Source organism: Epinephelus fuscoguttatus, linkage group LG23 (assembly GCF_011397635.1).
Source record: "Epinephelus fuscoguttatus linkage group LG23, E.fuscoguttatus.final_Chr_v1".
NCBI lineage: Eukaryota > Metazoa > Chordata > Actinopteri > Perciformes > Serranidae > Epinephelus > Epinephelus fuscoguttatus.
The window spans coordinates 15810964-15821219 of record NC_064774.1 but is presented as its reverse complement, the minus strand read 5'-3'; the positions used below and the strand labels follow the sequence as shown (position 1 = coordinate 15821219).

At 38.7% G+C, this 10256-nt stretch overlaps 1 protein-coding gene across 9 annotated transcripts in view; it reads right to left on the bottom strand.

Annotated features, from left to right (window-relative positions):
• Nucleotides 1-9873, bottom strand: part of LOC125883578 (C-type mannose receptor 2-like) — a 92207-nt gene extending 82334 nt beyond the window's left edge. Inside the window, exons 1-7 of one of the 9 annotated variants that reach the window (XR_007448572.1) lie at nucleotides 9832-9873; nucleotides 7334-7403; nucleotides 6926-7115; nucleotides 6270-6460; nucleotides 5639-5977; nucleotides 2467-2547; nucleotides 1404-2123 (exon numbers count right to left, since the gene is read on the bottom strand). Coding sequence is in view for 8 of the 9 variants with exons in the window: in XM_049567969.1 (XP_049423926.1) it covers nucleotides 1756-2123; nucleotides 4985-5065; nucleotides 5639-5977; nucleotides 6270-6460; nucleotides 6926-7115; nucleotides 7334-7367 (1203 nt within the window). In the remaining variant the exon portion in view is untranslated. Of the gene's footprint in view, nucleotides 1-1284; nucleotides 2124-2466; nucleotides 2548-2960; nucleotides 3042-3741; nucleotides 3823-4984; nucleotides 5066-5638; nucleotides 5978-6269; nucleotides 6461-6925; nucleotides 7116-7333; nucleotides 7404-9831 lie in introns of those variants that run through there. The other 8 variants (XM_049567969.1, XM_049567977.1, XM_049567970.1 and 5 more) reach the window with 8 other exon arrangements.
• Nucleotides 9874-10256: the final 383 nt, after the last annotated feature.

Genomic DNA, 10256 nt, shown 5'->3' with positions numbered 1-10256 from the left:
CGGAGACACACGCCGAACTGCTTCCCCACGTCCACAGGTCTTATTAAACTAAAACTCAATCTGAAATAATGTTTACATCTCCCACGTCGCGTCTCTGCTGATTAAATTAAACAAAGATGACGTCATGCAGTTTGGGCCTGCGGTGCGTAAAGACTTGATCTTGTGATCATGTGAACCCATCCCCCTTCACTGCCATTCTCTACCTGTCCACCAGATGCCCTCAGACTTGCACACCTCCACATGCAGCCACTTCCTCCTGCCCTGCAGTCACCCCTGTCCTGCCACTGCCATCAGCCGGGCGCTCACTCACAGGGTGCCTTTCTTTTTACTTTTACAAGGTGCTGCAGCTGCCATTTAAAAGTCTGTGCTGTTGCATGCAGCATGCACACAGTCAGGACACACTACTGTCTCATAAGATTACACCTTGAACTTTGACCCTCTTGCTTTTCTATCCGTTACCTTGGAGATGAAACAAACGCCACTTACCCAGTTCGCCAGAGACTGAGATCAACCCAGAGAGCTCTGCTGTTGTTACTTTGTCATGTGTGTAGTTTATAATTTAAACTATCTTAATGATCTTTGTTCTTAATAGACGTGCAAAATTAGGGTGCACTTGATGATCTGAATGAAAAATATGTCTAATTAGGAATATTAGATATAGTAATACTTAGGTCAGTGACATGTTCGACACAACTATTAAAACATTAATGAGAAAAACAGTCATAAAATATTAAATTCCACAGCCTGAGATGGCACAATACAATTTCTTGTAACTTTAAACTGTTTTTAATCCCCTGGCTACTTAAAAAATAGCAATCATATTTTATTTTGATTTAAATTTGAAGTTTTCAAAGCTGAAAAGGCACTGATTTTCATGGAGTGACTCATTACACACTTGCCAAATGAACGGAGTTCAAGAATAAAAAGCTTGGGTTGAATAAGCTTTAGTTTTAGTGAAAAGAAGAAAAAGAAGAGAGGACCACTCTGTCTTTGAACAGTTTATTCAAGCTCAGAGAAAACAATTATCTGTTTACACAAAACTCCAAAAACGTGATTATTAAAAACAAAGATTTTACATAAGAATACCAACTAGATCGAAACTAGTGATGGCCAAATGAAGCCTCATGGACCACTTTCTTTATTTTCTGACCCCACGACATGGGGCTCTTGGTTTAAAGATAAAGGCTGAAGGACTTGCAATGAAGTGTGCTTTCAAACCTTTGTTGAACAGACGGCGCCATCTGGTGGCTTCAGAAAATAAAGACAGTGGTTCATGAGTCCATATTTGAATACATGAGAGCAAAATCAAACCAGTACACTGTAGATTGGTGTATTCATTCCAGTTCCTACCATAAAGATGTCGACCATACACACTGTGAATTATACAGAAAACTAAATACAACCTCAAAAGATGAATTAAAGATAGAGAAATAAAATATAACAACAACAAGCTCAGAAAATGACAAATATTGATAACTCAGGTGTTGTTGAATCAGAATAAAGAGACAGAAAAACCCATCACAGGGTCACATCCTCAGTAATCTGATGCTGCTTTGAAACTGACTTCAATGTAGCTACTTTCTCTCTATTTAAATCTGCTGTTAAAAAGTCTGCTGGTGATTTCACATCTCTCCCCCTCAGGTTGGGATTACTACATGTCCCAGAATGCCGTTCAACAAACACATCTTATAGTGTAAATGTTTCCAAAAGTAACACAGCACTGCAAACAAAGTGAGTAAATGAATCAAAGGCCTGCTAACAGTGAGTATAGAGGGTTTGGCACGTAGAACAGATGAAATTAAACTTCTCATTGTCATTCTTTTTGAACCACTTATGTTCTCCTCCTCTGTCCATGGCTCCAGACATGTCACAGTCATCCGCTGGTACATCTGTGTCCCAGTTCTTATAGGTGACCATCTTGTCATCGATCCAGAACCAGAAACCCAGAGTGCAGGTGTAGCGCAGTCCCAGCCAGACGTAGGGACTGTTGGCCTTCTTGGCTTTCTCTTGGACCTGTTTCTGCTCGTCAGGGTTGGTGATGGAGACCAGGTCATGGTGTTTCTCTTCGCAGTAATATAAGGCGTCCTCCCAGGTCATGTTCTCCTTGATCAGGATCATTTTATCTGCCACGGAAGAAATGGAGACAAACACAGGATCGTAGCAGCAGTTCATTATTGAGAGCACTGGGTTAAAATCACTGCTTGTGTGTCTGGTGCCAATATCAAATATCTTTATGTGTGTTAAAAACAGGGCTGCAGCATCTAATTCTGGGTCCTATGCATAAGCAGTCTCTGTGGCCCCCCTTCCCCTCCTCTCTGATCCATGTCTGTCTCACACACCTTTTGAATCTTTTTTACATACAATAAAACACACTACTTGATAAATAGCCTCGCTAAACTTCTCTCAGCTGAAAATGCTACAAATGATTGTTAGGAAGAACTTTCAGTTTCAACAATATGAGCTCACCTTGTGTCTTGTCCTCAGTAACAGTGGATGATGAGGGACCTGCTGTTGTTCCTTTCTTTGTGGTTGTTCCTGAAACAGAGGCTCATATATGGTTCATGATGTGAAGCTTTGCTGGGTAATATTATTAGATAATGTCACATGACAGTGTTGCTGTGATGATGATTATCTTGTGCTGCTTTCAGACGCCTTTCACAAGTATTTTAACCTTTGAACCTTTGAGCAATTTGGTGCAGTTCCTTTGACAAACATGGGGAAGCAAAGGCAATGAGCAGGTTGTTTCCTTGTATGTTTGTATTTAATTTACCAATTTCTTTGGTCGTTTCGTCTTTGTTTGCTTATTGCCTTCTTCCCATGTTTTTGTGAGAAATTAAGCCAATCTGCTCAGGTTAAAGGGGCTAAATATTGCTCCAAAGCTGAACTGTTTTACTGCCAGATCTGCCAAACCTCGATGTCAAATGATTGCTTCACTTGTAGTAGCTTCTTCATGAGCTCACCTTGTGTCTTGTCCTCAGTAACAGTGGATGATGAGGGACCTGCTGTTGTTCCTTTCTTTGTGGTTGTTCCTGAAACAGAGGCTCATATATGGTTCATGATGTGAAGCTTTGCTGGGTAATATTATTAGATAATGTCACATGACAGTGTTGCTATGATGCTGATTCATTTCTTTCCAATCTAAGCAACACACATCACTTTTCTTGTGCTGCTTTCAGACGCCTTTCACAAGTATTTTAACCTTTGAACCTTTGAGCAATTTGGTGCAGTTCCTTTGAAAAAACATGGGGGAAAAGGGAACAGGAAACGTGGTAGAAAATGTCCCCCCAAATTGCAAGAAAAAATCTGAAATTATTTTTAAAAAATGGTACAGAAATCCTAGAATTTCCTCCAGGTCATTTTCTTGTTTGTTTGTTTTAAATTTTCTTTTTACCAATTTCTTGAATATTTTTGGGTCATTGTTTCTTTGGTTGCTCATTGCCTTCTTCCCATTTATTCTGTAAGAAATCAAGTCAGTCTGCTCAGGTTTCAAAGGGTTAAACCATTCTTAAACAGCTTAAACAGCTGACTACAATACACCAGTAAGACACTGAAGAACTACATATAAGTAACACAAGGTAACCATGTAAAAGTGAAAAATAGAAACATAGATCATACTTTAATTAGATCCCGCCTCATTGATCACTATAATCTTAAAATTGGAATAATGTTTTTACCATGAGATCTGTGAAACCTGGATGTCACATGATTGCTTCACTTGTAGTAGCTTCTTCATGAGCTCACCTTGTGTCTTGTCCTCAGTAACAGTGGATGATGAGGGACCTGCTGTTGTTCCTTTCTTTGTGGTTGTTCCTGAAACAGAGGCTCATATATGGTTCATGATGTGAAGCTTTGCTGGGTAATATTATTAGATAATGTCACATGACAGTGTTGCTATGATGCTGATTCATTTCTTTTTAATTCAAATATATGACAGCTTCCAATCTAAGCAACACACATCACTTTTCTTGTGCTGCTTTCAGACGCCTTTCACAAGTATTTTAACCTTTGAACCTTTGAGCAATTTGGTGCAGTTCCTTTGAAAAACATGGGGAAACAAAGGCAATGAGCAACTTGCTAAGAAATATACCACAGATTGGTAAAAAAAAAAAAAAAAGGAAAAAGATTTAGAAATTTGTTTATTTTTTTAAAATGGTACAGAATTATTTTTACCCAGGTCATTTCCTTGTTTGGTTGTATTTAATTTATTTTTATTATTTTTATTTTTTTTTTACCAATTTCTTGCATCATCTTTTTTTCTTTGGTTGCTCATTGCCTTCTTCCCATGTTTTTGTAAGAAATCAAGTCAATCTGCTCAGGTTTCAAAGGGTTAACCCTTGGGCGACATCTCTTTTCTTGTGCTGCTTTCAGACGCCTTTCACAAGTGTTTAAACCTTTGAACCTTTGAGCAATTTGGTGCAGTTCCTTTGAAAAACATGGGGGGAAAAGGGAACAGGAAACATGGTAGAAAATATCCCCCAAATTAAAAAAAAAAAAAATCTGAAATTATTTTTAAAAAGTGGTACAGAAATCTTAGAATTTTTTCCAGGTCATTTTCTTGTTTGTTTGTTTTAAATTTTCTTTTTCTTGTTTTCTCTCTTTTTTTTAATTTTTTTTTTTTTTTTTTTTTTTTTTACCAATTTTTTGAATATTTTTGGGTCATTTTTTCTTTGGTTGCTCATTGCCTTCTTCCCATTTATTCTGTAAGAAATCAAGTCAGTCTGCTCAGGTTTCAAAGGGTTAAACCATTCTTAAACAGCTTAAACAGCTGACTACAATACACCAGTAAGACACTGAAGAACTACATATAAGTAACACAAGGTAACCATGTAAAAGTGAAAAATAGAAACATAGATCATACTTTAATTAGATCCCGCCTCATTGATCACTATAATCTTAAAATTGGAATAATGTTTTTACCATGAGATCTGTGAAACCTGGATGTCACATGATTGCTTCACTTGTAGTAGCTTCTTCATGAGCTCACCTTGTGTCTTGTCCTCAGTAACAGTGGATGATGAGGGACCTGCTGTTGTTCCTTTCTTTGTGGTTGTTCCTGAAACAGAGGCTCATATATGGTTCATGATGTGAAGATTTGCTAGTTGACTGTTGATAGATACAAACCTCACAACACTGTAGCACTGATGCTTAATTATGATCCTGTTTTTTCCCTCAGCTTGTTTTCTCTCCCTTTCCTTTCTTTCTTTTCAAAGCCTGATTTGCACTTGTTGGGTAAAGACATGATGACAGTCGTGCTCCAGCAGCAACATGAGCTGTCACTCACTCACTCTCTTTGCTTTAGCTGCCTTTAGAGAGGAATCCAGGTGCAGGGGCCAACTGAACCATTGTGTGCTTCTTGTAGGGGGCATGAGAGGCCTCAGAGAGGCTCCGCTATTTTCATTACACAAAGTCCACTCTGTCAAGTGATTTACTCAGCCCAGTTTGATTTAGTTATGGCACTTTTTACTTAGAAATAAAATTTGCAAACAAAACCAAACTTTTCATTGCAGGCTTTTCAAGAAAGGAACAAATAAATAAAGAAAGAACATAAACACTGTAAAATCAGCTGGATCTTCAGGCTGGTTTTACAGTGATACTCCAATAGGAGAAAACAGTTGAGACGGACCTTTGCAAAACTCACCATTATAGCAGAAGAAGGGTTTTTTATGGTCACATTTGTCTGCTCTCCATTTTCCATTTGACTTAATCATGGCACATCTATTGTGATGATAATCGTTATCTGACTCCAGATCCCAGTATCTGAAAGAGGAATTGCTCCCATCTGACCACCTCCAGGAGTCTCTGAACAGGCCGATCCACACCTCCTTCTGTGACTTAATCTCTGTCTTGAATTCGTTGTCCTCTAACTGTTGGTCTCCACTGACCAGGTCAGTGTGATGTTCTCTGCAGTAGTTCTGAGCCTGTGGCCAGCTCATCTTGTCTTTAATCAGATGGAATGTCTTGTTGGATTGCCTCCTTTCTGTGGGATAAACAGACAAAACTTACATCAACATATCTTAAGGAAATACACATTTTGTCAAGTGGTATAGTTTCATAAAAGACTGTTTGATAATTACTCTTATTATTATTATTATTATTATTATTATTATTATTATAATTACCTGTGAAACATGAACTAATTTATTTGTATTCCAGTCCAGATATTGGCAGAATTTTGGCAAAATATGGTGGATAACTCAATATTATGAATAGCATTAGTATGTGTATATGTGATTCAGTGAGTAGTTGGGTTATAAGAAACATATTCTCACCATCGTAGCAGATGAAGGCATGCCTATGCCTGGTACAATGGAAGTCCCGCCATGAGTTTTCATATATACACACACAGTTTGCAGGAGATGGTTTATCATTTGGTTCATCTGGAGCCCATTTTGTATTAGTATCATTGAACTCCACTCCTGGCAGAGACCAGTGCCACATCCTGTTGTCTTCTCCTGCGGTGCTGCAAGGAGGTTAAAAAGAGGACAAATCACAGTGTCATATCACGTCATATCATTGGGTACAACCCTCTGCAGTGAAATCTGGTCTGCACTTGTCAAAAGGCTCAGTAGCTGGCACACTGTCATACAACATGGGGATGATTGGTTAGTTGCACTGAGGTGTCCACAGTCAGCCTTGAGTCACAATTGATCTTATATGAAGACACCAAAGATAAGGGTGAGAATTACAATTCTGCCATTATTGTAAAAGCCCCTAAAAAAGACCATAAATAATGCTCATTATATGAAAACATTAGATCTTATATCAGCCACCATCCATTCCAGTGTACCCAAACAGTTCTGTCAGGCCGAGCGCACCCAAGAGGGCTAAAAAGAGCACCTGAGCGGACTCCATCCCTTTATTTCTATCACAATCTGCTGTAATCCTCACACATCACAGTTCCAGTTACACTGCATATATGTCATACCTGTAAAGCCCAATCCAGGCTCCATCTTGATTCTGTGCAGAGTCACGGAGTCTCTCCATGTCTGTCATGTTAGACACTGTGGCCAGGTCAGTGTGATGCTCTCTGCAGTACTGCTGGGCTTCAGTCCAGTTCTTCTTCTCTTCAACAAAGTGGTACTCATGGAGGTGACACATGAAGAAGGAACACTGACCTAATAACAGAGGAAATACTGCAGTGATGGAGCAGACAGCATTAAATCAACATCATGAGTACACACCTACTACTTACTCCACGCCTCTTTATTCACTTAGATTTCTGAGTTTCTGGATGATTTGCTCTTTATTTCATGATAAGAATGAGCTTTAAGTGAAATCATTTCATGGCAGCAGCAGCAGCACTGCTGTATATGTGATAAGATGATCCACTTACCCATCAGAAGGAGCAGAAACAGACTCCACTGCATCTTTGCTCTGTTAGATGAAACTGATATTTCAGTGTGCTGTGAACCAAACACAATGGATTTAACAGCTTGTCTTCAGGTTCAAATAAATAAATAAATATACTGAAACAATTACAAGTCCCACTGCCGAAGTCTACTGAGACAGAATACAAGTATTACTATTGTTATTATACAGTTATTAATGCTCGGATGTTTATAACGTTCTGGGTGCCAACACTCATGTTTTTAAACTTGGGTTTCACAAGAGAGCAGGTAGAAAGCACTTTTCAAGGTTCTCTGTCTGGGTTACTGAGAAGTAGTGATGGCCAAATGAAGCCTCATGAACCACTTTATTTTCTGACCCCACCAGATGGCGCTCTTGGTTTAAAGATAAAGGCTGAAGGACTTGCAATGAAGTGTGCTTTCAAACCTTTGTTGAACAGACAGCGCCATCTGGTGGCTGCAGAAAATAAAGACAGTGGTTCATGAGGCTTCATTTGGCCATCACTACTGAGAAGGATGCTAAATACATTTTTAAGTGTTTTAATGTATTTCCCTGTCTGTAAGCCACACGATACCTTAAAGAATAGGCTCTCAGTTTTCCCCCTAACACTTACATGCACATCATACTAACATTTCTGTCTTAACATTTCTTTGGATTAGTTTACAGTGTATTAAGAATTACAAATTCTGTCATAATCATTCGTACAAAAAGGATGGAAGTGTCATGTTTTATTTTATTAATTATTTTATTATCCCCTTTCTGTCCCTTTAAACTCTCTTTATTCTGTATTCAGTGCTCAAGGTTGCTTTCCCTTCATCTTGGATTGGTGTTATCTTGAATCAATTACTACCTAAGTTGTTTTTTTCTTTTCTGAAGCCTGTGTTCACTTATTTGGTCCATTGCATAAGCATGACGCAGCCCTGAGTGAGCTTAGCCAAAGTTAAAAAAGATATGCTTGGTCATATTTTTATGGGCTGTATATGTGATCAATACTAGAAACACTGCATTGAAATTAAAAGAAAATTCTACAACAGTTAGTTTTGACCACATAATCTGGTCAAAACCAACTGGTGGCATTCGTACGAGCTGATAAGAGAACATGCAAACATGTTTCCGCAAATAGCATTTGAGTTAACCCCTTCAGATCCCTTGTCCACTCCAGTGGACATAGCTTTTCTAGGAGGTCCATAATTACTGTCATCCGACTCCACCCAAGTGCACAGACTTATTTTATTGGATGTCCATCAGCCAATCACAGAGTCCCACAACATCAGTGGACTGTGGTACAGCCATCCCCCCCCCCCCCCTTTTTTTTTAACAGACATGGCTGAGCATGAGGCAAAAAGGGAGCGCAAGGCACATTTTAGTCCATTTCTGATACTGTTAAAGTACATGAATTGTGTTTAAACTGTGTTTGACGTGAGCACAAGACATTTTACTTATACGTGTCAAAATGTCATATAACCTAACCCTAACCCTAACCCTAGGGAAAGTCCAGTTCAGATTTGATTTTCGAAAGAAACAATCAGCTTACAATGCATCGTAGTTTTCATCTCATACATCAATCATATCTGAATATTATTGAGGGGTGTGTCACCACTTAATATATATTACAATTACTGCCTTGAAATAATGACAAGGCAATGAAATTTAAGTGCGCATAATACTCTTTTCTTTACCTCATCCAAAAGCTTTTTCTTTGGAGATGGCCAAATTCTGGTCTGTTTCTCCTAAAGCCCCAACTAAAGCATAAATAAAGAACAAAAGACTAAATCAGCAGATAAAATGCAGAGTTGAGACCTAATTTGATCACTGAGACACATTTCTGAAATTGTGCCAGCTCATTTATAAGCCAGTCAAGTACTTTGGGTATCCTAGTGTTATCCCAAGAGTTAATTATTTCAGACAAATACAGATTACTGCTGTGAGAATGGAAAAAAGAGCATTTGTAGGATCAAGCTGAATTTACAAAGTATGAGAGAATGGTCAAAAGCTCTCAGTGCTGTTATTTTGAGCTTGGTGGTGTCTAGGAGAAACAGGCCGGACAAAGAAGAGATCGTATTTTGAATTTTCCTTTCCTCTGGGTGGCCTGGTTGTGCTGTTGTATTGAATATCAGCATGGCTTTGATAATCTTCAACACATGCCCGGCAGCCTCATGCCTATGACTGCATCACAGCCGCGCTGATATTCAGCAGTCTTGAGTGTGAGAGTGCTTAAACACAAAGCAGATTTAAGATCTATTTAAAAGATATCAGCCCAGACGCAATGAGCTCATTTTTATCGCAAATTTAAAAAAAACTGTTCAGCAAGTTAAAACATTCCTCAGTCACAACAAATGTCAAGTTAGTATCCAAAAATATTTTAAGATGCAAACAGTTTCTTTAGATAAATTACATTTTACATGCAGTGGAGTTGAATATAAGAGCTACATATGCTGTCCATCTCTGTATACACACACATTAAATCTCAAAGTCTGAACTTACATCTTCCAATTCGTGCTCTCCTTGGCTTCACTCTGCTCCGATGTCTGTCCCCTCTGTGCTGATGAGGACTGCTCACAGTGCTATATTAATCCTGTTCATTCGCTCTCATGGCACACTGATGTCAACATTTGAATAACAAAACAACGAGATGTCAGATCTTTATCATACCCAGTACGCCTTCCACCGTTGACAAGAGTACACTGTCATCCCTTAGGATAATTTTAATATTATGGAAATCAAACACATCATAATAAGAAACATCCAGTGTTGAAGATTCAGGTGGATTTAGTGGCGTCTTTCAGAGTGCAACCAGTGGCTTCTACCGGTTAGGATTCCTCCAGTGTTCATTGTTCAGGAGGTTTTTAGTGTGAGCTGAATTATCCGCAGAGGTCTCTTCCTCTCCAAAACAAACAGACCCGGTGACC